This window comes from Phyllostomus hastatus, unplaced genomic scaffold (genome assembly GCF_019186645.2).
Source record: "Phyllostomus hastatus isolate PE091 unplaced genomic scaffold, TTU_PhHast_1.1 phas_contig_159, whole genome shotgun sequence".
Taxonomy (NCBI): Eukaryota; Metazoa; Chordata; class Mammalia; order Chiroptera; family Phyllostomidae; genus Phyllostomus; species Phyllostomus hastatus.
Window position 1 is genome coordinate 29,432,535 of NW_025333640.1, and position 24,945 is coordinate 29,457,479.

At 44.3% G+C, this 24,945-nt stretch overlaps 1 protein-coding gene across 1 annotated transcript in view; it reads left to right on the forward strand.

Annotated features, from left to right (window-relative positions):
* RNF150 (ring finger protein 150) overlaps positions 1-24,945 on the forward strand; it is a 165,515-nt gene that overhangs the window by 95,271 nt on the left and 45,299 nt on the right. The window contains exons 2-4 of the mRNA XM_045830975.1: positions 9,465-9,715; positions 17,350-17,421; positions 18,830-18,912. Of these exons, the coding sequence (XP_045686931.1) occupies positions 9,465-9,715; positions 17,350-17,421; positions 18,830-18,912 (406 nt within the window). The remainder of the gene's footprint in view (positions 1-9,464; positions 9,716-17,349; positions 17,422-18,829; positions 18,913-24,945) is intronic.

Consider the following 24,945-nt stretch of genomic DNA (forward strand, 5'->3'; position numbering starts at 1 on the left):
ATCCTTATCTGTAAGATAAAGGCGGGGACGATGTTAGAGTAGATGATGAGACCCCTTCCAGGGTCCAGTTGCCTGCTTCTCTTACTCCATTCAAGTGGAGAAAGCTGGCCTGGGCAGAGCGTTCACTTCGTTGTTCAGACACAGCAAGTCCCTTGAAGACTTTCAGAGAAGATAATACCGTTTCTGAAATCACTTTCTGTAATTTGCTTTAAAATCATAATCAATTCATGGAAGAGAATAGCTACTTTACATGAAAAAGTTTGACACTTCTTTCCTTTTTGTTTTGAGTCTAAGGTTGGCTTCAATAATATTACCAAACCCGTGACATTCCTTTTAAAATGTCAACTCCTTACGAACAGGGAGTGTTATTTGTCTTAATCTTTTTATGCAGCAATGATTTTATCTACTAGGCTCGCAAATAAAAGTTATGAGCAGGGCGATTGGAACCCTGCTGTCCAGTAAAAAATGTAATGTGAGCCACACAAGTGATTTAATTTTCCAGCAGCAACATTTTTGTAAAAAGGAAGGAGAATTGGGAAAAATTGTATTTAATATATTTTATATAGCCCAATATATCCAAAATAGTATCATTTCAACATCTAATCAAAGAATGTCTCATTACTAGTATCAAATAGTGATAATTACTAATGGCATTTTCTCGTACTAGTTCTTCAAGCTGCAGTGTGTATTTTACATTCCAGCACATCTCCATCCAGATGCTAACTTTTCATCAGATAAACTTCATCTGTATTTACATTTTATAAAATTTACACTAGAAAAAAAAATGGACAGTCTCATGCCCAAGTTGTTTCAAACATATTTAAAAGTTCTCTAATAATTGAACCAACGATTTTAAATTCGAATTTAAATGAACTAAAATTAAAAGTTCAGTCCCTCGATTATACTAGCTTCATCCCGAGTACTCGAGAGCAGCACATGGCGAGTGGCTATCACTCTGTGCAACAGAGTCTTTCCTTGCGGAAAGACCGGTGTTCGATCATTTCACTGAAGGCTCGGTACCCAAAGGCTCTCTGCTGCCCGGGAGGCAGAGGTGGGAGCGAAGGATGCTGGACTCTACCCCCTTCGGGGAAGCGGCGTGAGTGCTAGTTTTCAGTAGCCACCTGTGAGGGCCGCGGCCCTCTTGACAAGTGGGCACAGAAAGTATGAAAAAACGGCTTCTGCTAAATGATCCTGCTTCTCTCCAAAGAGAAGCAGGAAGTTAAAAACAGACGAGGAGTTCATGCTTTTGCTTTGGATGATATGCACAAAATAGTGCACGTGGGTCCATAAGGCACAAGCCAGTGTAGCTGTTATTCGGAGCCTCGGAACTCGAAAGAAAGAAAGAAAAAAAGAGGAGGAACTGCTTCTGGCAGAGTCCTAGTTGGGGTTTCCCCCTGAGCAGAGCTCAGACAAGGATTCAAGGACAAGGCAGTTTGAGAGGTGATTCCAGGAAACACCAGTTTGGGAATGGAAAAATGCGAGCAGGAAGCCAAGGGGCCAACAAAGGGTGTGTAATTAAGCAAATTGCCACCGTGAGTCACGGAAGGCTAATCCCGCTGGAAAGCTCTGGGGAATGGTGTGGAAATGCGCCACCGAGTTCCACCAGCACGGGGAGGAGGGAGCTGCGGTATTCATGCTCCAGCCTCCTCCTTCGGTCAGGGCTGCTCCCAGACGGTGGCGATTCCTCCTTTCTCCGGGCCCACACAGTCACAGTGATATGGTCAAGGGAAGCCATTTAGGCAAAGAAATGCTGGCAGTTGGAAGTCAGGACGTGGTTCACTAAAGTCATGTGGACTCAGGGAGATGGGTGGTCACGGGCAGTATCTGCTATGGGCACTGGGACCTACCGTGTGGACTGCACAGAGCAAAGGGCAGGGAAGTACGCAAGGGTTTCAGATCCGTGGAGCTTTCTCAGAATACACACTCTGTTGCCCAAGGCCTCCCCTTCCCGGACCTGAGGTCCTGATAAAATGTGCCCGTTTCCTCACGCCCTGTGATCTGCTGACGGAGACACAGAGACCGGGGAGCTTTGTAGACCCCATTCCCTTACACGTTAGTGCAAAAGTCTTTTGTGCCAATGCTCATCACACCTAGTTGCTGGCATTTACAGGTCCAGCCTAAGGATGTGCTGTATTTTCCACTTCTCTGGAGTTTGAACTCTGATCCTGGAGAAGCCCACTTACATCCACCAAGTTATAAAAGTTCTGCCCCACTTTTGCTGTTTTCTCCTACGTTCATAGTTGGCCTTTTAACTGACCTTAACATTATTTGTTGAATCCATAGTCCTCATCATCTCACCATAAGAAAAGCTATGTGGGGTTTTCCAGCTTCTAGAAACCAAAATAGTACACTTCAGTTACTCTTAAGAGAGGGATTTTCCAATCTGGGTCTTTATTAGAGGGAGATCTCACTTCAAGTTTTCAAAGGCTACCAAACACAACTTCAGAGAATACTAAAAAAAATCGTAGAGATGAATCCAATAATGTGGCATTTAACAATTATGCAGTTGTTGACCATAAAACAAAGGTCGGCCACATGCTCCATCACCAGAAAGGATTTCTTTGGGGAAAAGAAACGGTTGCCATCTGGAAAGTGCAGACATGGGGAGCCCCGTGCACACTCTGCCTGGAACAAGAGGAAGTGCCTTACAGAGGGGAAGGAGCGTCGAGAGGCGGGCGGCTGCAGCCATGGAGCTCTGTGGCGAACGCAGGGTTCTTCCCCTGGTGCCCGGCAGTGGCAGCGGGTGAGAGCTGCCCCCACAGGCTCTCCTGGTTCCTGTTTAGTTTAAGGTCTCTGCCATAAATTTTGGCGTGGTGAATTGGGAACTCCAAGTCACTCCCACCAAACGAATGAACAAAAACTGCGAGAAGAGATGCTTCGTGTGTATCTCCCTATTCTGTGCAAGGATACATGATAGTATGCCATGAATGTGTTTTAGCTCATTAGATCTAAGTTAAATGATGACGGTGTGTCATTGCAATTTTAAGTTCTTGCCATGCATTATTAAAATAGTCTAGTGGAGAAGAAGTAATGTAATATTTCCCAGTAGTTCAAAGCAAGACAAAACCCAAATCCAGGTTTGCTTAGATTACATGACTGTTTAAAAGAAAAATTGAACAATTTTTATTTTTTGTCACATTAAGAGAAAAGTGTGAGTTGAACCATCCATTGTTAACCTGGTTATGTCCATTTTTTCCTTTGAAGATTAACTTTCTATTTATCTGCCTCAAAGTTTCCTTTCCTCCACCAGTGTGTGGTGGACAGTTAACCCTTTCATGTTGCAGAAATGGCAACGTGCTCAGTGCGGGCCTCCAGGTCCTCAGCTGTTTGGGGGATCTCTGTAGTATTCAGGTGCTCTAGGCTGTCCAGGGACTCAGTCTCTGTTTCTGGACCCCCGGGGAAGCCAGAGGGTCCCCTCTGTTGATGTGCTCCTTCTCACCCCTACACCAGCTCTTTCAGTCAAAGTGCAAGCTTTGTACTGCCTGGGATATTTTACATAACTATTTGATAGGTGATGTTGATGATAATAATAACTTAATATTTTCTGAGCACTTACTATGTTCTGAATTCTTTATATGCATTCTCTCATTTAATCCTCACTCAACCCTTTGGAACAAGTACATTTACTATCAGAGTTTTTAGAGATAATGAATCTGAATTTTAAAGATTTAGGGAATTTTCCAAGGTCACCCAGGGAGAAGCGATGGTAAATGATTCTGCTATTTAGCTTCATTGGTCAGACTGTTAGGAAGAGACAAATGCAGAGGAATTTTGGTCTCTTACAGCGTCCTGTCCTGTGACTCCACGGCTCACTTCTTCATGAATCTCACATGTGTACTGGTTTTCGTCCAAACTAAAATTAGAATCTTGTATGTAAGTGGAAGTTTCTTTAAGCATGTTTTTTTGCTTTAATGAAAACTGAGTTGTTTTTAAAAATCTTTATGGTATTCAGTGATTTGCTTTTTTTTAGCCTGAACTCTGTGATATCATTTTTAACCACTTAAACGTCTCACAGAAACTCAAAGTAAGGGTTTTTTTTTTAAGTCTGATTTACTGTGTTCCAAGAAAGTGCCACCAATGAGGCTATAAATAAAATACCTTATTTATTGCTCCTCCTAATGTTATCACAAATTTATAGAAAATTCTGCACATGTGTAATCAGGAAAAATAGGAATTTCTTTAAAAAGTGCAAGTCATTGATCATCTCAGATGTAGCTGAGGAACCACCAGTAGTGAATTAAGTCACTAGAGCCATTCAAGGGAAGTAAAATTGGCTATTGTTAGCATCTCCTTTAAAGACTGTTTGATCTCATGAAACTTCATTGTTATTGAGTGTCTGCCTCTGCCTGTACTGACACATCACATAAGCAATCCAGTGCGTGATTAGAATGCACTGCACCAACAAAGACTGTTTTTGGACACGATGTTTGTGAATACAAATAGAACAAACATATACCCCCCAAAATGTAGATGATTAATGATCAATATCAAGGGCATGGAGTGCATATAGTCAGTCCTTTATGGAGAAGACCTTAGAGTAGCTGACATCATCTCCACTCACATCTCAGAGCCAAATATTAACCACAGAGCTACAGCCTAGCTGCAAGGGAGGCTGCGCATGAACACTCCACTGGACATTGTGTGCCTGGCGAAGACACGAGTACCTTAGACATAAGAGACCACATATTGGAGGAAAGCTAGCTACACAAGATAATCCTATGCTTTATTCCCTTAATTTGTTAATGCACTAAAAAGCATTAATGTATTTTCTAATGTTAAATCACCCTCTTCTTTCTAAGTCTCACCTTGGTAATGAAGTTTCTTTGTTTTTTTTCGTTTGTTTGCTTGTTTGTTTTACTATATTGTTGAGGTCTATTTGTGAATGCTTTACTTAGGATTTTGACATCTATATTTATTAAAAATGTTTTTAAACTAATGCAGAAAATTATAATATTTTGCATTTATATGGTACTTGGCAGCTTTTGAAATTATTTCACATACATTATCATCTTACTTGAGAATAGATGATTATTAGGAGCCATTATTAAAGTAGATATTAAGTGTATAAAGAGAAAACATCTATAAATAGAAACTGCCTTCTCTTATTATAGCCTAAATTCAAAAGGGCCATCAGTCAGTGAGTAGAGATTAGGGGGAGAGAGGATGCAGAGAGCTGAAAAGGGTGTTTGCTCCCATGAACCCATAGGAGGGTATTACCACCCTGCAGGGTGCACGGGGAGAAATAGGGCTGTCGGCCCTTTAAATGCGTAGCACTGTGCTGGTGCTCTAGATCTATCAATGCAGTGTCTGAATGACCTGGTTTTGAATGTATCAGTAAAGGATTTCCTGGTTAGTAAACATTCTTTCTGAACTTTTGTTCTGATTCCTGACTTATCTGCGTAGATCAAATTAGGTAACAGCCGTTGAGCGCTCTCCTGGGAAAAGGAAGCACTAAACCCACAGGGCGCCCGGTGGCCTGTCTGGCCACTGTGTCACATGCATCATATGCATGGTGTGCACCGTGGTCACACTCTCTCGCAGGGTGACAGAGCTTTTCCCGACTGGACGGTGACTGCAGAACAGTGATCACCCAGAAGTGGGAGGAAAGTAGATGGTTTGCTGACATAATTTTGCAAAAAGACACAATTGATAGTAGACTAGGCATCACAGTAAACACAGAATTGACCAAAGAGCAAGACCTGTTTGTAGCGCTTACACACAAAATATGCTGCTCGTTTACTGCTCTTCCCCCGAGTCTCAGAACCTCCGGCAGGTCGCAGGTTGTGTGCTTAAGGCAGCACTCACTCACTGGAAGGAGGTGGCTCAGCCGGACTCTCAACAGCCCTGCACTTCTCAGCCCTGCTCTTCCCCTCGCCTCCTCCCTCACACACACCTGCAGAAGCCAGGACACCACAGCGAGCCTGGGGCCGACCTGCAGGCTGCCCCCTGACGCTAGCTGCACTTTCCAAACTGAAGCAACATCAGGGAATTGTCTGGTAACTCACGGTGGTGCACAGGTCTCGTTGAAACAGACTGGATCCTACAGTAGCATTTTGCCCTGGACTTTGTGCTTTGATCAGATTGGTCAGTTAGTTCATCCAAATCCACTTTACTTTGTACTATTTTGGGATACCCCGTGCACTTGAGCTCTTACTGACTGTTTCTACTGGGATAAAAGCACAATACGTAGCCTAACGTGCATGGAGAAATGTCCCGGAATCCCATCTATTTTGTATCATTATCGCCCTAGAAATTCATGATGAACATTGGCAATGAATAAGGTTAAAGTCCAGGTGGCTAGAACACTGTCATTTTCAGTCTTTCCGAGCGGATGTCATACATCATGAAGGCACAGCAGTGGTTATGAGCAACACAGGTAGTGTGTTTAAAATAGTTAATTATACTCTGCCCTACAGGAAGAGAAAATGTTTTCTCCGGTTCCTGGAAATGGAGGATGCGTAATTTAGAACTTCGTGGATAGCCAAACTTCGCTTGTCTGTTTTTAAAATGCTGAGCTGGGACTTGAAGAAACAAGCGGTTCAGTGTCAGAACCCAACTCTTTACCATTAGACTCTGTGGGCTCTTAATATTAGGAGTTACTAGGAAAAATGCCACAAGAAAGTTAGTGAAGGAAGAGTTAGACTACCTGCTAGTAAGTATGTTAAAAGCCTAGACAACTCAAATAGCCTGGTGTTGGTTCAGCAAAAGACAGGTCAACCTAACAGTAAAATAAAACCCAGCTGGGATCCCAATATGTCTAAGAGTTTAGGGAAATAGAAATTGCACCCTATCTGTCTCCTCTCTGCCCATCACATTACAAGAGCTGCAACACATGTTGTGTTGTTATTAAATCACATTAAGGTTGTTCAAGATTTCAGTGTGAGAAGTAAAACTAAAAAATTTGAAAAGCAATTTTAAGAGAGTATCTCTGTCATCTTTGGTGGGGAAGCTTCCTAAGCAGAGTGTCGAAACTAGAAGCCGTAAAGGAAAATAATAATAAAATTTGACCACTAAAAAATGTAAAACTGGTGCCGAGACTGAGCATACAAATCTCATAAATAACCCCAAAATCCCCTTGTCAGAAAAAAAGTCTTATTCTAGAGCCTTGAATAGACACGCTTAAAAATATGTAAATAAGGGGATACATTAAGTGAAAGGGTATGATTCTACCATTATGTAAATATCTCTAAACTGGCCACAGCACCAGGGCGAACCTCACTGGGCCAGACTAGCCCAGCAAACAAGGAAGTTATTCCTGCAGAGACAAACCTGCCAGCAGCTCTAACGCCTTGCAAAGCCTCAGACCACATGCAGCCATTAGCCAAAGTAAACATGAAAAGGGGAGCTTTGGAACTGTCAGTAAATTCTGCAGAGGTGAAGTTCAAGCCATCCGTTTCGGTAATTCCCAGAAGTTAACAGCTCAATCTAAACACTGTGTGGCTTTGTGACTTTACAGTTGGGCCGATACAAAGGCTTTGGGATTTTTAAGAATATATAGTTGATGATTAGGTCCCACTTACAGGTGAGAGCATATGGTATTTGTCTTTCACCACCTGGCTGGTTTCACTTAGCATAAACCAGAGACATTGACATTAAGAACAAACTGACAGTAACCAGAGCGGAGGTAGGAGGGGATAAGACAGGGCGAAGGGGGAAGGGTTGCCAAGGAATGTATATACAGGACACATGGACAAAGCCAAAGGGGGTAGGATCGAGTGTGGGAGGTGGGGATGGGTGGGGCAGGGGGTAGGGGGTAGGGAAACAGCCGTACTTGGACTACAATAAAAACATATTTTAAAAAAAAAATATATATATATAGTTGATGTGTCATACCCAGACACCTTTGTGTACGTAGTTAGCTTTTAATGTATTTAATCTGCCTTAGCCTTAGTGAAATCTTTATGTGGGATTGAAAACTGGCATAGAGATCAAGGTCAAGTGAAAGCCCTAAGTGGCTTCTAAGAGACTTGCAACATCCTGAGCAAATAGAATCTGGTGGTTCCGTCTAGCTGGCTGACCTCGGGGTGTGAATAAGGCCAGCTTTAAGTGACTGTGGTGGTATTTCATTTTGTCCCTACGCTACATTTGCTCTCTCTAAATTGTAGTGACCCCAGATAATAGGCTATCTCCATGTGGAAACGGGGCTCTTGAAGAGCTTCATGGGCAAAAACTTGAATCGGGTGACCCCCGAGAACCTGTCCTAGTGAAACTGATACGCAAGTCTGTGGATCAGCCGCCCAGACATGCCAGGCTGGTGCATTTGAAGCTGCTGTCACATCCTCACTAAAGGTCCCTTGCAGAACCCCGGAACCCCTCACTGAGGAGAGGCTGTGCTTCTCGTGGTGTCGTGAAAAACCGGGACAATGACGCAGATAGCTCAGACCCAAGAAAGTTGCCACTCTTGCTGCCAGCTGTCCGGTAACAGGGGCATCGTGGGGGAAGTATTTGGGAGTAGAGATGAAACCATCCTGGAATTACCTGTTCAGCCTCCATCTTCCCTTGCTCGCTGCAAGGATACCCACGCTTTACATTGAATTAGGTAAAATGGGCAGAATGTAGTTCTGAGACCATCATTTTATGTTGACAAACATGTCAGAGCTCGTTGAAAACCCCTGTTTGGGGTTGCTTTGGATAGTAACTGTAGGAGAAAACCTCCTTGAAAACGATAGATAAAAATCTGTGATCACGCACACACAGTGTCTGAGCGGCAGAAGGAGAAAAAGCCTGCGGACAGATGGCATAAAAGTGCATTTTACCCTTGTGATCTGGGGTACAGAGCGCCGTTCCCCACCCCAAGGGGGCTCGTTGTGAAATGCAACATGGCACTGTGAACTTGGACTAGCTGGGGAGGGTCCACCTTTACCGGGGTCAGCAACACCTGGGACAGTGCAAGGGTAGCTCTCTCATGCCTTCACTGGTACCCAGGTTATGAGGTCATTTTAGATTCTTTTTTTAATTGCTGTTCAAGTACAGTTGTCTTCATTTTCCTCCCACTACTCCCCCCCGCCACCTCCCACCCTCAATGCTACCCGCTTTTGGCTTTGGCCATCGGTTCTTTATACATGTTCCTTGACGACCCTTCCCCTTCTTTCCCTGTTACCATCCTCCCTCCTCCCCTCTGGTTGCTGTCAGTTTGTCCTTTATTTTGATGTCGCTGGTTCTGTTTTGCTTGCTTCTTTGTTTTGTTGACTGGCTTCCAGACAGTGGAAGACAAATACCGTTTCAGGTTCTATTCTCACATACAAGACAGCAGCATCCCAAGGAAGCTGAGGAAAGAGAGAATTTGACTCAGTCTCTGGCTACTAGATCTTAGCATTAGATGTGGATCGTAGATCTGGCAAAGAATTGTCAAAAACAGTGCCATTATTTGGTTGCGTGTTACGTAACCCAGACATTTCACTATTATTTCCCTCCCCCTCCCCCCCCCCGCCCTCACGGCCCTGCCCTTGCCCCTCTGACCACAGGCGTGGAAGACATCGTGGCAATAATGATCCCCGAGCTGAAAGGGAAGGAGATCGTCAGCCTGCTGGAGAGAAACATCACCGTGACGATGTACATCACCATCGGAACCCGCAACCTGCAGAAATACGTGAGCCGCACCTCGGTCGTGTTCGTCTCCATCTCCTTCATCGTCCTGATGATCATCTCCCTCGCGTGGCTGGTCTTCTACTACATCCAGAGGTTTCGGTACGCAAACGCCAGGGACAGGAACCAGGTGAGGAGCAAACATTTTATTAAAAAAAAAAAAAAACTTAAAAATTAGTACCACCCTGGCTGGCATAGCTCAGTGGATTGAGCGAGGGCTGCGAACCAAAGTGTCGCAGGTTCGATTCCCAGTCAGGGCACATGCCTGGGTTGCAGGCCATGACCCCCAGCAACCGCACATTGATGTTTCTCTCTCTCTCTCTCTTTCTCCCTCCCTTCCCTCTCTAGAAGTAAATAAATAAATAAATCTTAAAAAAAAGGAAAAGAAAAAAATTATTACCAAAGTGAGACATGTTGTTGTATAAACTTAGGAAATCACAGAAAAGACCAAGACCAAATAAAAATGACCTATTATACCCTCTCTCAAGATAAGCACTAAATATTCGCTGTTTGGTTTATCAGATCCTTTCCAGGCACACCTGTGTTGATGTTTTACAGGCAGTGCTCTGCAGGCTGTGGGTGCTTTGTCCCGCCTTCCTGCTGCTCACCTTCTGGGCAGGTGTTTACTTAGGCACGTAATAAAGGGAGAAAAGGGGACGTGAGCTGAGATGACGCTAATAGTGGCAGCATAATTTGGGAAGAGCCAGAATTTCCTTCTTGTGATGGAAGAAAAGGAGATAAAAAAAAATAAAAGCTATTTTAAAAAGCAATTTATTTTGGAACAGATAATACATGCACATGGTGTAAATCGAAAAAGGTATGAAATGGTGCCACACGAAAAGTAATCTCCTTCCCGTGTGTGCCCCTTGTCACCCAGGCTCTCTGCCTGGAATTTCTTCTTTTCTAGAGATATTTTATGTGCTTGTCAGCACATGTGTGTGTGTGTGTGTGTGTGTGTGTGTGTGTACAAATAATAGCACACTTAACTCTGTACCCTTAATTCTCACTGGGTCTTGGAGATTAATTTAAATCAACACTCAGTCCAAGGTGCCTTCTCATTGCTAATGACTGCATAATAGTTCATTTTCCGCATATGTTACATTTATTCCACTAGCTATTAATGGACATGTTTTCTCTTACCAAAAACATGTACACGTGACACTGGGCACATTCTGCTGTTTGAATCTGGCCCTTTTTGGCTTTAGAAGTCAGGACTGGTTGTTAAGTCCCTTCTGGTGTCTTGTCTAAGATTCCCCATCTCTGGGGGCTCCACAGAGGAGGCTCAGGACTCTTCTTCATTCTACCCAACTAGTCACCTCCCTTCTAGCAACCACCCCCTGAACTCCGAGATGGAAAGCCAGATACGTGACAGACACCTGGCCCAAGCGCCAGTGCGCAGGACCGGGTGGGGGGGGGGGGGCAGCCTTCCCCTCCCCCGCCAGGTGGTTCAGAAGCCAGGTCTCCCTCGGTCCCCAGATATGCCACTTTGGCTGCCATTCACTAACTGCTCTCCCGTGTATAGAAACCCTGCAGGTGGCAGAGCAAAGCCAGTGCGCAACATTCCTGCCCTGGCTGTGGCAGGGGAGCTGCCTTCTGGCTATGCTCTGGGACATCCTGTCTCAGACGCCAGGGCTGGGGCTGGGTCTTGAAAACCACTGGCCTCTCCGTAGATGGCGGCCACTTCAAACGTGAGCAGATCAGATAAACTGCGTGAGGCTCCTTTTTGTTGTTCATAGACAGTGCTGCCTTTGAGGTCAATCCGAGGAAACCAAACCCGTTTTGTGCTGTTTTAGGTGAGGCCTGGTCATGACATTTGATCACATTTTCTTCAAAGAGTTACACTTCTCTGTGAACACCTTTCCCTAGTGTTTGATGTTCATGGCCCCTGCCTTTTCGACCTCATGTACACGTAGGGGTCCTGAAGTTGTGTTGGAACGGGTTCGTCTGGCCTTGGATGTCACAGGGAGAGAGGAGGGAGAAGGGAAGGAGTATGCCAAGTGTCCCAGGGTCAGGTCTGCAGGCAGAGAGAGAGGCTTCTGTCTCCTCAAGAGCGAGAACCCCAGCGGTCTCCGGTATTTCCCTGGAGACGGTGCAGAGCCCGCCAGGGGACAGAAAGGTGAAGTGTCCGTTGTCCCTGAAGTATTCGGTGAGGCGATCAGCCGTGGAGCTGCCACGTTTAGGTAACTCAGCTCTCCAAGGATCTTTGCCTCCCCGCTCTGTTCTGCGCAGAAGGAAATCCTGAGCTGGCAAAACTGGAAATGACACGACCCTACCTACCTAATTTTAATGATAAGGGGGCTGGCTGGGGTTGAGAATATTTCAGTGACTTGGCCAAAGCCAGACAGTTAGGGACAGAAACAGGACTCAAAGCTGGATCTTCTAACCACCAAGCCACGGCCCTCTCTGCAACACCTCCCACAAAAGGTAACCCTGACGTCTTTACCTGGCGCTGCGTACGCACCGACAGCATGACACCGTCACCCTGGGCGATCACTCTGGCTGCAGAGCGGTCGGTCTAAGTTCTCATCCGTTTTTCTAGATTTGCGGGTGTGACTGGAAATGGGTAGAAATGCACTGGACAGGCTGCACAGTGACTTCTTTCGCATCAGCCAGCCCCAGGAGGACCATTATCATGTATTAGAGTGAGGGAGGGGGTGTCTGAGTCGCCAGTCACCCCTGGCCACTGAGGATCCAGATGACAGGGACCAACTCTGTGTGTGTCTCCAGTGTCCTCTCCTCACCTAGAATATAAGAACACTTGGTTCTTTTTCCCTGTGGTGGTGGTGATGATCACCATGATTATGAAATACAACTGTCAGTAATTACAGAATTATCCAGTCAAATGAGATAGAACCTAAACTTGACTTTGATGCCATTTTGGCATCCTTCTTTTCCTAGTTTTTTTCTTTTATCATCTTCACTGCATGTCTGTTTATCACACAGAAGGGGGCCAGAGGAAAGTGTCTTATTTTTCTCCATTTCCTAAATATTTAGAAGGTCACTAATTTCTGAGTCTTGGGTTAAACCGGAATATGTCACTGTGTGCCCTCCTTGCTGGCGTGTATGCAGGACTCATTCTTTTAATAAATGCTTCTGTTTTTACTTCCCACGAAGCCATTTATCTTCATTACTGTCAAGGAACCAGTAATCTTGGTAAATACTTTCTTATGCTCATTTAGATTAAATTGATGGAGAAACCTTAACAAGTAAGATGGGCAAACTCCTGATAATCTTTAGTGAAAAGCATCGTTTTGATTTAGTTGGGTCGGAGAAACTCTGGAGGGGCCTCTTGGACAAGGGGGAGCCCCTGCATCAAAAGGCCTCTGTAACCGGTCATGACCCCTGAATCCATCCGAGGTGGTCCCCTAGCCTCCCATCAGTATCCCGCTCACCTGCATTTCTGAGAACCACAAAGGAAAGGATGGGTTTCCTGATGACAGATTTCTGGTCCTGTGTTCAAGCTCCCTACAAGGCCCCGTTTGAGCAGAGCCTGTGGTCTTCCTCTCCTTTACACTTGGTGCAATTAAAAACCCGAAGACAGGAGACACCAACTACAGAAGCTACAACTGCTTCACTTGGGCCGTTTCGTTAGGATTGTTTACATTTTTACTCATTATCTAGTTTGCATTTGAGAAACCCAATAATACTACTTAGAAAGGGAGTCCGTTTTTTTATTCAGAAGTCAGTATTTCTGTGCGTCATTTGCGTGTCAAAAGGAAAGAGACGTGCATATACAGACAAAATGTGGCTACATGCAAATAGTATTTTTTTAAACTTTATGGTGCTTTTCCCCTTAGTTTGTTCATCTAAACCGCTACTGAAAAACCTAGCACGCCATGGTTTTATCACTATCGTCTATCTCTCAGGGGCAGATTTTTCTGGTTCTCCGGGGTATCTAGAACATCTGTTCTGCCCTTCGGTCAGACGGTCTTATCCTCCATCAGCCACTCACAAAACATTACCCTGCTCCTCGTGAAAAGAGGTGTAAATGCATCACCATCTGAAATGCGCTCAAGGCCCTTCTGTTGTGGCACAGAAGAGGGAGGAGTAGCATTATACATTTCTTTCAGAGTGGCCAAGGAGAGCACGTCTCCCTTCCTTTGTGAATCACCTGATTTCTCAAGACTTCCAGGGAGGAAGACGTGATGGACTCGATGTTGAGAGGACTTGATCGTTCTCTTTTTTACTCTAAGTTCTCCATCTGTTAGCTCATTTGAGAAGCCCACCTCCCAGAAGAGTTTATCCCCCACTGAACTCCTTTAACCTCCCAGCCCGCGGCCACCGGAATGCGAGTCACCAATTCCTGACCGTTAATCCCCTAACCGTGAACTCTGCTGTCGGACACAATCCCCTCACATTTCCTGAAGAGACGCACCATCTTCACTTTTTTTAAAGGCGGCTTGCATTTTCCTTTAAAAGCCCATGGAAAAGGCTTTTTTGTTTTTTCTGGAGGAGGGAAAGGGATACATATATATTTTAAATACCCTACTTTTGGCCCTGGCCAGGTAGCACAGTTGGTTAGAACATCTTTCCAATATGCCAAGGTTCCAGGTTCAATCCCCGGTCGGGCTCACGCATGCTCTCTCTCTCTCTCTCTCTCTCTCTCTCTCTCTCTACCCACCCCATCTTCTCTCTCTCTCTCAAATAAATTAAAAAATTTAAAAAACTTTAAATAGCCCGTTTTTATTCATATATAGCCAAAAGTAAAGTTAAATACATGGACAAGGTAGAAAGCAGTCTTTGAATTGACCTTACACATTCATATTTAAGAAGGGCATATTTCATTTTTTTAAATTTTTTTCTTGTTGTTCAATTACAGTTGTCCCTATTTTTCCCCATTACTCGCCCCTGCCCTGCTCACCACCACCTCCCACATTTAATCCTCCCCCCTCGCCATTGTCTTTAAAGAAGGGCATATTTCATTTGCTAAAATAATTATTTTAAATAAGTTAAATTTTGAAAATATTATTTCCAGTTCACTTCCTTTTAAAAAGTTGGCCTTTCTTGGAGTATAACATATGACCATTGTTAGAAAATAATTTTTGCTACCTAATTGCTCTGCTTAGCTTTTGAAAATAAAAACCAATTCAAGTGATTGAATTGGGGCCAGATATTATATAATACCAATTAAATGCAATTACACTACAGAAATATCTGGGCTCATAACTTAAAATTAAAACAATCAATACTTGTTTACTTCAGGTCCAGATCTCTTGTTATAAACACAGTATTCTTCAGGTTTGCTGCATTTATTCCCTGTACCTAGTGGCCCCTTTTCCATGCTTTACAATCCTTGCTCCTGCTTCTTCAATGAAAAGCAGCTCTTGGCTGAGACAGGCTGGTTTTGCCAAAGTCAGGACCACAGCTTTGCTTTCCCTAACCCCATGTATTACTTCTGGTTTGTCCATGTATTTTCTCATGAACTGGCTAAATTTCTCAGGTTGTTTTCCATGCTAAAAAAAAAAAAATCTCTGGGTTTAAGATTTTATTCATTCACCAACCATTAATGGACTTTCCACTAGATAGTAAACTACAGAGAGCAGGAATTTGCGTGTGCATTTTCACTGCCATTTTTTTCAAAACCTAGAGTCCAACCTGGGACAAAGTAAGTGATCTGAAGTGTGTGTTGAATGACCCGTTGTCAGCTACTGAAGGCGACGTCGTTCATATCAGTGGGAAGCACACACGCAGGCAGCCCTGTCCTCAGGGAGCTGACATGAGAGAAAAGCAGCTGGGACTGATCTTCAAAATAGCAGACATGGTCCCAGTGCCATGAAGCAGAGGGACAGAGTGCTGTGAGGGCTTAGGCTGGAGGAATCTTCTCTCCTGGAAGACGTCTAGGCAGGGCTCCCCCCGAAACAGCCTGGGTTGCGACAAAAGGATGATTAGTCAATAACTAGAGGAGGAAGAGAGGAAACCCAGTTGCACCCCATTTAGTTTCACCTCAGTTCTTTTTTCTCCTTCTCCCTCTGTGTCCCCCATTGGTATTTCTTATTATAGATCGCCCCTATTTTTCTTGCCACCTTAGTTTGCTAGCTACTCATGGACTTCTGCTTCTATCTCAAGTGTCCTTTTAGGAAAGACAAAACTTACACTCCTGTTAAAAATGCCAGTGATGTTTTTAAAAGCTAAAAAATGAAATATCAAAGAGGAAAGTAAAGTAACAAGGAGAATATCTCCTTTTCTACTTATTTACTATAACTACTGTGTGTAAAGGGAAGTGCCTCATGATAGGTACTTAAGTGATTTTGATTGGTTGGCCAGCAGGTTGGTTAGTGGGTTGGCTGAATGGCTGATTGACTGGTTAGCTGGCTGGCCAGATGTTGGTTGGTTGGCTAGCTGATTAGTTGGTTGGCTGGATGGCTTGCTACCTGATTGGTTGGTTGGTTGGCTGAATGAATTGCTAGCTGGTTAGCTGATTGGTTGACTGGCTGGTTGGCCAAATGTGAGCTAATTGGCTGGCTGATTGGTTAGTTGGCTGTCTCGGCAGAAGTTGGTTGTTTAGCTGACTGGATGCTTGCTCTACTGGATGGATGGTGAGTAACAAAAATGGTAGGCTGAGCTTTGGCTTTGAAGTCAGACTTAATTTTATTCAGATTCTAACTGACCTTTCACTGACACTATAATATTAAAACAATTTACATAAACTCTATAAGTCTCAATTTATTCTATGAAATAACATTTTTCTCATAGGGTTATTGTAAAGATAAAGGTTCTACTGCATGTACAGCTTTAGCAAGGTACCTGGGATAAATTAACTATTCACTAGTGTGTGCTCACTATTTTAAAAACAAGAAAGAAGCTTGGTGTTATTTCCAAGAGGAACACAATTAGTGAAAGCAAATGCTTATTCTGTTTAAATGTTTGTCCCATGTATCTCCGTTCTTCAAATATGCTTTAGTGCTGCAAATGCACGCCTATAACACACAGTACATGTACCCAGGAAGGTGATATAACATGTAAAACGCTCACAAGCACAAAAGCAAACCATTTTTTTCCTTGACAGATTAAAGCAATTCTTTCCCCACCCTCTTTGTCTCTCACTCTTCCTTATTGCGTTATCACAGCACTCATTAGACAGTAACTTTATTTTTAAAAAATAGTGCACGATGCAGTATTTCTTGATGTGGGTTGTAGTGGTTACCTAGGGTTTGCTTTATAATCATTCATTAAACTAAACATGTGTATTTATTTCCCTGTGCCCATATTCATATTTAAATGTATACAAAGGAGGCAAAATTAGCATGTATGAATGTGATGTAATTGGATAGTACAGACTAAATATAAACCTAATTTGGGTCTACATAAGCAACGGAAATGTCTTAAAATTCCAAATTAAAAGGAATGCACCAACAATAAACCCTGGTTGTGAAAAAAGAGGAGAGGAAGTTTATTCTAACTACTCCAGATTGACTGTCTCTGTGTCACAAATTAAATGGCTAGAGTGGCAAATTACTAAATGCATTTATTTATTTTTTGCTCATCTGCATAGCTGTACCTGCACCAAAAGTCACTGTCAGGCAGGATCTTTCCATGTGCCCCTTGCTTGACACTGGCCACGAGGAGCTTCTCCCTAACAGCCCTCAGTTCCTGGGCCCCCTTTGCACCCATATCACCAGTCCGCCTCTTCCAGACCTCTTCACGGACAGGCAGGCCACTCGTGTGTGATTGCAGGGACAGCTGCCCCGGTTGGTCAAATGTCATCAGAAACCAAGTCAAGAATCACAGGCCTTTATTATTAACAAGCAGCTTTTGATGTTTCAGCGCCGACTGGGAGACGCAGCAAAGAAAGCGATCAGCAAGCTCCAGGTCCGGACCATCAAGAAGGGTGACAAGGTAACGGCCTCTTTTCTCTGGGGTGAGGAGCTGCCCAAAGGAGCTCCGGACTCCACTGGCCAGCAGGGCGGCAGAGAGAGGAGGGTGGGAAAGCAGAGAGAAGGGTGCTGATAGGTCTCCACTGAGCACCTTTATTAAATATACCCATCTTTATTAAATATAATTTAAAGCACGTTATAAAATGCATACAACAAAGTAGTTTGGATAGAAAATATGAGAAATGAAACAGAAAGTGTGGGAAAAACACATAAAGTTGGGATGAAATTAGTATACAAATGCATTGCCTTAAATATATAACTGAGTTCAGGTTGGGGCTTTCTAGTAGCCAATGGAAAGAAGCAAATAATACTCAATTTTGAAGCGGTAGCTAATTACCTTATTCAGTGACCCACACAGTTTTGTGTTGTGTGTTTTTTTTTCTAATGACTGTGCCTGTGTTAGGACTTGAAAAAGTTTCCCCATGAGCCTTTGCAGGGAAGCCCACGTTAGGTGCTGAGTGGTCCCCTCCACTTACATCTGCAGTACATGCGGGGAGCGTACTCAGAGCCTGTGAAGGGTGGCGTCTAGAACCCCACGGTCTTCGCAGCAGGCTCCCTCGCTGTACAATGATGACAGAAAGCCAAGAGCACAAGCACATCTTGAGGACGGTCAGCAAAGCAGTGCTGTCCACACCTACGGCCTCTGATGGTCTCTCTTCGCCCCAGGAGAAAGTGTAGGGCAGTGCATGTGGGCTCCTGAAGGCTTGGGAGTGATTCTAGGCTCACACGTGTTCCTGGGGCTGCCTCTAGTCCGGGTGGCTGGTTTGTCTCCCCACTTGTGTGCTGCTGGTTTTCTCCTATCTGAAAATGCTATTGGGTGTATTAATATGCTAACATTCATTTAAAAATGACTACTGAATTTAAAGTATTTTTCATTACGTCTTCCCCTGAAACATATAATAATACAAGAATAAGGACTATTATATAAGTAATATTTTATGGGGCACTAAGGGGGATTTATATACTTGGAAAAAGAGTTAGAAGCACTATTTTAGAGTTGTATGCTCTAGACTCCCAAGGAATGGGTAGATAAAATATTGTTCTGATATTTCTCCCTAAATAGTATTTCTCATCTTCGGGTTTTTGATATGCCACCTCTAATTATAATGAATAGCATTATTAGCAGTGGCACATAAAACATTATCTCCTCCTAAAAGCACTTGCAGGGGAACCCAGAAACAAAAAAGGGGAGGTTAGAAGGAATGGACGTTAAGCCAATATTCAGCCAAGTATTGCTGAAGAACCCCGCCCCCCCAGGCTGCGGAGGCCTGCCTGGCTCTGAGGCCTGCTGTCCTGCAGCGTGTTACCTGGGCGCTTCCGCAGGAGCTGAAGCCACGAAAGTGGGCTCACGTGCGTTTTCTCTGTTGCAGGAGACAGAGCCCGACTTCGACAACTGTGCCGTTTGTATCGAAGGCTACAAGCCCAGCGACGTGGTCCGGGTCTTGCCTTGCCGGTGAGTCACTAGGGCCGCCTGCTCTTGGCCGGGGCCGGTGTCACTGCCGGCCTCCGGCTCAGACCTGCCAGGCCCACCTGCCAGGCCCACCCGCCCAAACGTGTCCGTGGGTCAGGATCGAGCAGCTGGAAACTCGTTCTTTGTGCATAACCTTTCTCCTTGAAGTGCTTTTCTGATCCCCTTTGCACCAGAGGAAGCACACTACCGCGAACCAGAACCTCGCGGTACGGTTGAACAGCGCGGCTCCCAGTACCGGCTGTCCTTGCCACAGATCTGGGGTGTTCAGGATCAATTCTCGATTTTACAGTGCCGTTTTAACTAAGGGAAGAAAATCTATAAAATGTTTTCCGAATGATCAGGAAGGGATCAGGGGCCAGAATACAGCCAGGAATGAGTAGGAAGTCCAGAGGCAGATTCCATTTCCCTAGTTTTTGTCTTTTGTTTGTTTGCTTGTTTTTACTAGCAGGAACAGAATGGGATAGCCCCCCCACCCAAATGTCTAGATTCTACCGGAGAGAGGCCCAGCGTGCAGAGGCGGGAAAACTCCCTCGGTGATTCTCACGGAATTCCCATCCCCTCTCCCTATGGAAATTTACTCTCACTGTGTCAGAATTCTTTTCGTCCAGTTAACGTTAAATAAATTTAAATCACTTCATTAAATTATTTCCAAGTTGCCTTAAAAGCTCTCCTCCTGTAATCAAAAACCTTTTTTAGAGTTTTTGCGTTTGTGCAAGTGTTTTAAAAATAAAAATTAAATTCTGCTTTGAAGAAATGGCCCTCACTCAAAAAAAGATTGGCTTTAAAAATTGTCTTAAAGTACTTAAATAAATAAGGTAGGAAAATGCAAAAGTAGGAAACACACAGAGATATAAAACAATCCATTTATTCATAAAATAGTGCATTGATAACAACTATTTATTAGAAATATGAAAGAAAGTATGCCACTAGAAGGATCAGTTTAATAATCCCAAAACAAAAAAACAGTGACAAAAACCCCAGGAAATAAACGCAGAAACTCTCAAGGGGAATGGATCGCACTTGAAATGCTTTCAGGCAACGTGATCGTTAGGAAACCAGGCGGGGAGACAGTGCACTGGGGCGGCCCAGCCAAGGCCTGCCGGTGGGGTTCCTTCCCTTGGCTCATAGATGGCTAACTACCCCTGAGATCACATCGTAAACTGGACGCAAAAAGACTTGGTAGTTTCCTTCAAACGTGGGTATGACACATACATTCTCACTCTAGACATCATGCTCAGTGTTCACTGGGCGACTCCAGAAACACCGGCACAGACAGGCAGGAGGCGAACCACAGAAAGCCTCTCCGCGTAGCCTCATCCATCTCTGCAGGTCCCACTCAGGGATGCCCAAAGCCTGATAGTTAAAAGCAGGGAAAGTGCTTTCTTTTATTTTATTTCTTGGAGATTGTTCAGAGCCCTGTGAGGCTGCTCCTACTTTAAAAAAAAAAAATCCAAAGCAAAGTAAATTTAAATAGCAACTTTTCCCTGAAACTCCAAATAACTTTCTAACTGTAATTGAGAAAATGTTTTCAAAACTAGCTACAGCATTCCTTTGGCTCTGTAATTCATGCAGGATAAAAGAGCTTGTTCATTTAGAGCCCCATGTTACGGCATCCGGTTGCTGGAGGCTGCATAACATCCCAGCCACAGGGGTATCTCAGTCCCCTTCGCCATGGCCTGCTGGGTAACATCTGGCTGATGGTAATTTTTAATTATGACAAATTGCATGGCTTTAGCAGTATTTAGATGGTCATGATGTATGAGGCCAGATCTCCTTTCACAGTAAAATGTTTTGGAAATACTAAGCAAGACAAAATAGCATTTTAATGTTTATTGCACACACATGCACAAAAACTTCAGGGCCAGTTCAGTTTGGCCCCAAGCTCTTCTTTTTGCATCAGTATTTGGTTCTCAGCTCATTCCTTGATTCTTTTTGCTTCAAGCCCCTAACTGTCCATCTGCTTTTACTTTCTTATGGTAGATATTCCTTTGAATAGCAAAATGCATTGCGCATTCCCAAACACAGGTTATACCTAATGACTGTTTGATCTTAGACTCGCCACACATACTCACTCTTTGAAGCGCTCATACATTTTTTTCCATGCTGACTTTAAAATCAAGATATTTTATGCCTCTTGCTCTTATCTGCCAGACAGTTTGCACTAATGGATGTTATCAAACAAATGCACTGGCATTTGCATTTTGCTAGATAATTTCCTCTGGGGTATTATGGAGTCGTTGCTCCGATGAACTTCATAGACTGTCTTTCCCATTATTTCCAGGCTGACTCATCCACAGCATTCTTTGCATCTCCTTGGAGTCAAAACTGTTTCAAAAATGGCTCCAGGTTGTTGTCTTTCTTCTCTGGTGCTCTTTCCTGTGGCCTGCTCACCCCTGACACGCTGGGTGCCTCTGTGCCCTGTTGCTGACGGGTAGGGCGTCTGTCCATGTCACTCGGGAATGGATGCTCTTGTACCACCATACTTGCAAAAATCATTCTCTTGCTCGTTTCTTTTGGAGACCCTGGTGCACGTTAGGAGGAACTGGTACCTGATTTCCCCTCCTGTGCGTAGTCATGGTGACGACTCCAGAGAAGTCGTGCAGGTGCATCCATCCCAGCTGCGCGTACGAGTCTTCTTTAACAAGAGACCTATGAAATGATACGCAGAATTGTGTCTTGCTTGTACCAGTTCTAGTTTAATTAAATGAATAAACTCTTCAAATGTTTTAAAATGATCGTGAGGGGACTGGTAGCCAGAATATGAATGAGTAGGGAGTCAAAGGCAGATGCCATTTCCCTTGCTCTTCTTAGTAACAAGCACAGAGTAGGGCAGTGCCACCAAAACTTGTAGGATCTCGGAGACGGTGCCGGCTTTGTGTGTGCTGCATTTTTAATTTTGGCTTGACTTTTATTAACAAAAGAAAATGCCAATAAAGGAACTTACATTTTGATTCAAGAATCAAATTTACGTAACGAAAAATTGGTTTTTACATATTCAGTTCAAAGCCTGACAAGTCATGATAACGTTTATGCTGTTATTCTTATCGCTATAACTGCAATATAATGTGACATTACTGTTATTATTAGAACTATTACTGCTCCTACTACTGCCACTGTGTCATTACGACCTCCAGCACTCTCCTGCTTTCCTGCAGAAGCTTTCTCACTGCGCTCCCTGCCTCTACTCCTGCCCCTAATTATTCATTCTGATTGAGTCTATTTTTAATTACATGGCTAGATTAGCTCGACTCCAGGTACTTTTCAGCAAGTACAACTTTAAATTCATCAAGTGGATCAGAAGTATGACCAAAAAAACTACTTGGGGGAAGAGTCATTGAAATGCACTTCAGTCACTCTACTTCCCTAAATCCAAGTTCTGCAACAAGGTAGATGCACGGAACACTGAAGACGTGCGTTATGACCCGTTGGCTCCTGACACGGGAATCGAGTTGGCCGGGGCAGCAGCCATGGCTTTCATCCAGGACTGCAGTATAAATCACCCTCAGCCAACCTGCCATGTGCGTCTTCTTAGTTGTTCATGCTCTTCTCTGGGGCGCCTCGCCACAGCAGCTTGCGTGTGGAACGGCTGCCTCTCTCCCCACGAGGGGACGTTTTCGTAACGTGGAGGCCAAATGCTGATACCGTCAGAACTGGCTCTGTGCTCGCTAGTGGAGAGCCGAGGGCCGGATTGGTGGCTCACACACAGCTGAAAGGTGTTTCTGTGGCCTCCTCTCTGACTCTGCTCTACAGCATTATTCCTGTTCTTCTTTCTTCCTTCGCTTGTATGGCATCGTTTTGGATTATCTGCATATCTTCTGAGTCCTTTCTAGAATAAACATTTCTATGTCTTTAAGACTTTGTCAGCATCATTTTTAATTATTATAGTATCCCATATACCAGAATTCATTTGACTATTTTGGGGCATTTAAGTTGCTCCCACACACACCTTTTTTGCCATGATGAGTAAGGCTGCGGTCAACAGCTGTGTGTCTAGACCTTCATTTTGGGGTATTTCCTTTTTTCTAAGGTTAGGTATTCAAATTACCTCATTGTTTTTCATAAAGCCATACCAAAAGAGTTTTCCAGTCAGTTGGCGCTAGGGAGAATATTCCAAGCGGAGAAAACTAGCAGTAAGCAGGGATTGTTAGCTCCTAACACATGTGTCAGGACGATGGGGGAGGGGAGGCTGGCCCAGGCCGTGCAGGACCCGGACGCCCAGCCGAGGGGCCCGGCTTGTAGCCAGGGGCTGGGGGCCCTCTGAGGGGCTCAGCTTGTGCGATTTGCCCAGCACACTGGCGCCATGTGGAACGTGGCTTGCGTGGATCTGACTGGAGTTGGGGAGACCAGTGAAGAGACTATGAACCTGAAAATAAAAGGCCAAGTGAAAGGCAGCAAGCATTTATTTGCATAAAGAATAGTTATTCCGGAAACACTGATTTAGGCAGAAACCCAAATAGTGTTCCAAAAAAGAAACAAAAGTCAAGAGCTCTTATAGTAAGAAGCACGACACCATTGAGAAGTATCAGCCCTGCAGTCTTAGCCCCCCCCCCCCATAGGATTGGTCCAGGATGGTTATCAGTCACACGTCAGATGGTCCGATGATGGATACCAGGTGGCCCGGAAGGTGGGTACCGGGAGGTCTGGTCACATCCAGTGGTCTGGATAATGGATGTCAGGTGGATGTATTTGTGAGTACTTCAGGGCGTAATTGGGTGGCCTGGATATGGGAGTCCTTCAGGGGGTAATTAGAGTGTTAAGTTATCTGAGGTCTGGATGTATATCCAGGCATTAACGCAGGACTGGGAAGTTCAGAAAAGTTTAAGTTCCCAGGCTAGTGAGACCAGGAATGGAGTCTTTCCTAGTGCCACAACTTTCTTAACGTTCATAATTTCAGCAGCTCGGTTAAAGGGACTCCATTTTACGTATTCCCTTTCTTCATGCTTTCCTCAAGACTATTGCAAAGCCGAGGTAGGAAGTGCTGGAGGCCTGAAGGGAGAGGGGGCCCTGGGGACGCAGAGAGGAGGACCCAGTCGGGAGAAGGCGGGGAGGAGAGCCCAGTGTGAGTCAGCACTGGGGACGGCTGGACACGGCCACCTGCATCAGCTGGTGACCAGTAGATACATCTGTATTTGTGTTTAAAACATGCTCATATCTTTTCATTTGGATTCTAAACCATGGAAGACAACCCAGCAGCTAGCACACTAGCGCTCAAAAACCATAACCTAAGAAACAGATTTCAAGCCCTGAAACAGATTTTCTTGAATACTCAAGACACTTGAAGACCAAGTTTGTCCTGTCTTTTGGAAACTTTCTTCTTCATTCTCCAGCCCCAGAACACTCTCCTCACTGGGTCAACAAGGCACGGTTCCATTCTGGGTGGACAACCGTTCGATTCTCTGTGTAAATGCTGCTCTACCCTTCGTCTTTCTCTTTTCTGTTCTAGGAATGAGGCTGAATTTCACTCATATCACTTTAAGAGCTCCCTTTAGTAATTCAGGACATACAATATATAATACTGGTTTTTTGTTTGAAACTTAAGCCTACATTTTTACGAAGATCAGAGCGTGACTAATAGTTTTCCTTGTGAAGGAGATGAAATGGAGGTTTAAATACAGTAATGTGCCGAGAATAGAATGAGTGGCTCCCATTAAAGCGCAGCACACATTAGTAATGGAAGAACAAATGAAGCGTGTGGGTGTAAATTGGGGTCACAGATACCCTACCTGGCAAAGGAATTTCTAGTGACATTTCAGTATCTGAGTCAGATAGAACCTAAAAGCAATGGGCCTGAAGGTTTGGAAAAAGAATTTTTTGAGGGCCGTTGAAGCAAAGGCCAATTTTGGTCTACTCAGTTTAAGAGATCCTTTGAAGGTCTGTTATGTACCGTGTGTCTACCGTTGAGGAACACACTCATAAATCATCGGCACCCATCTAACCAGCCTGGCAGCCAGCTACTTCTCTTTCCCAGTTGATGTGACCCAAAGACGGGTGACATTAATAGCTCCTGGTGACATC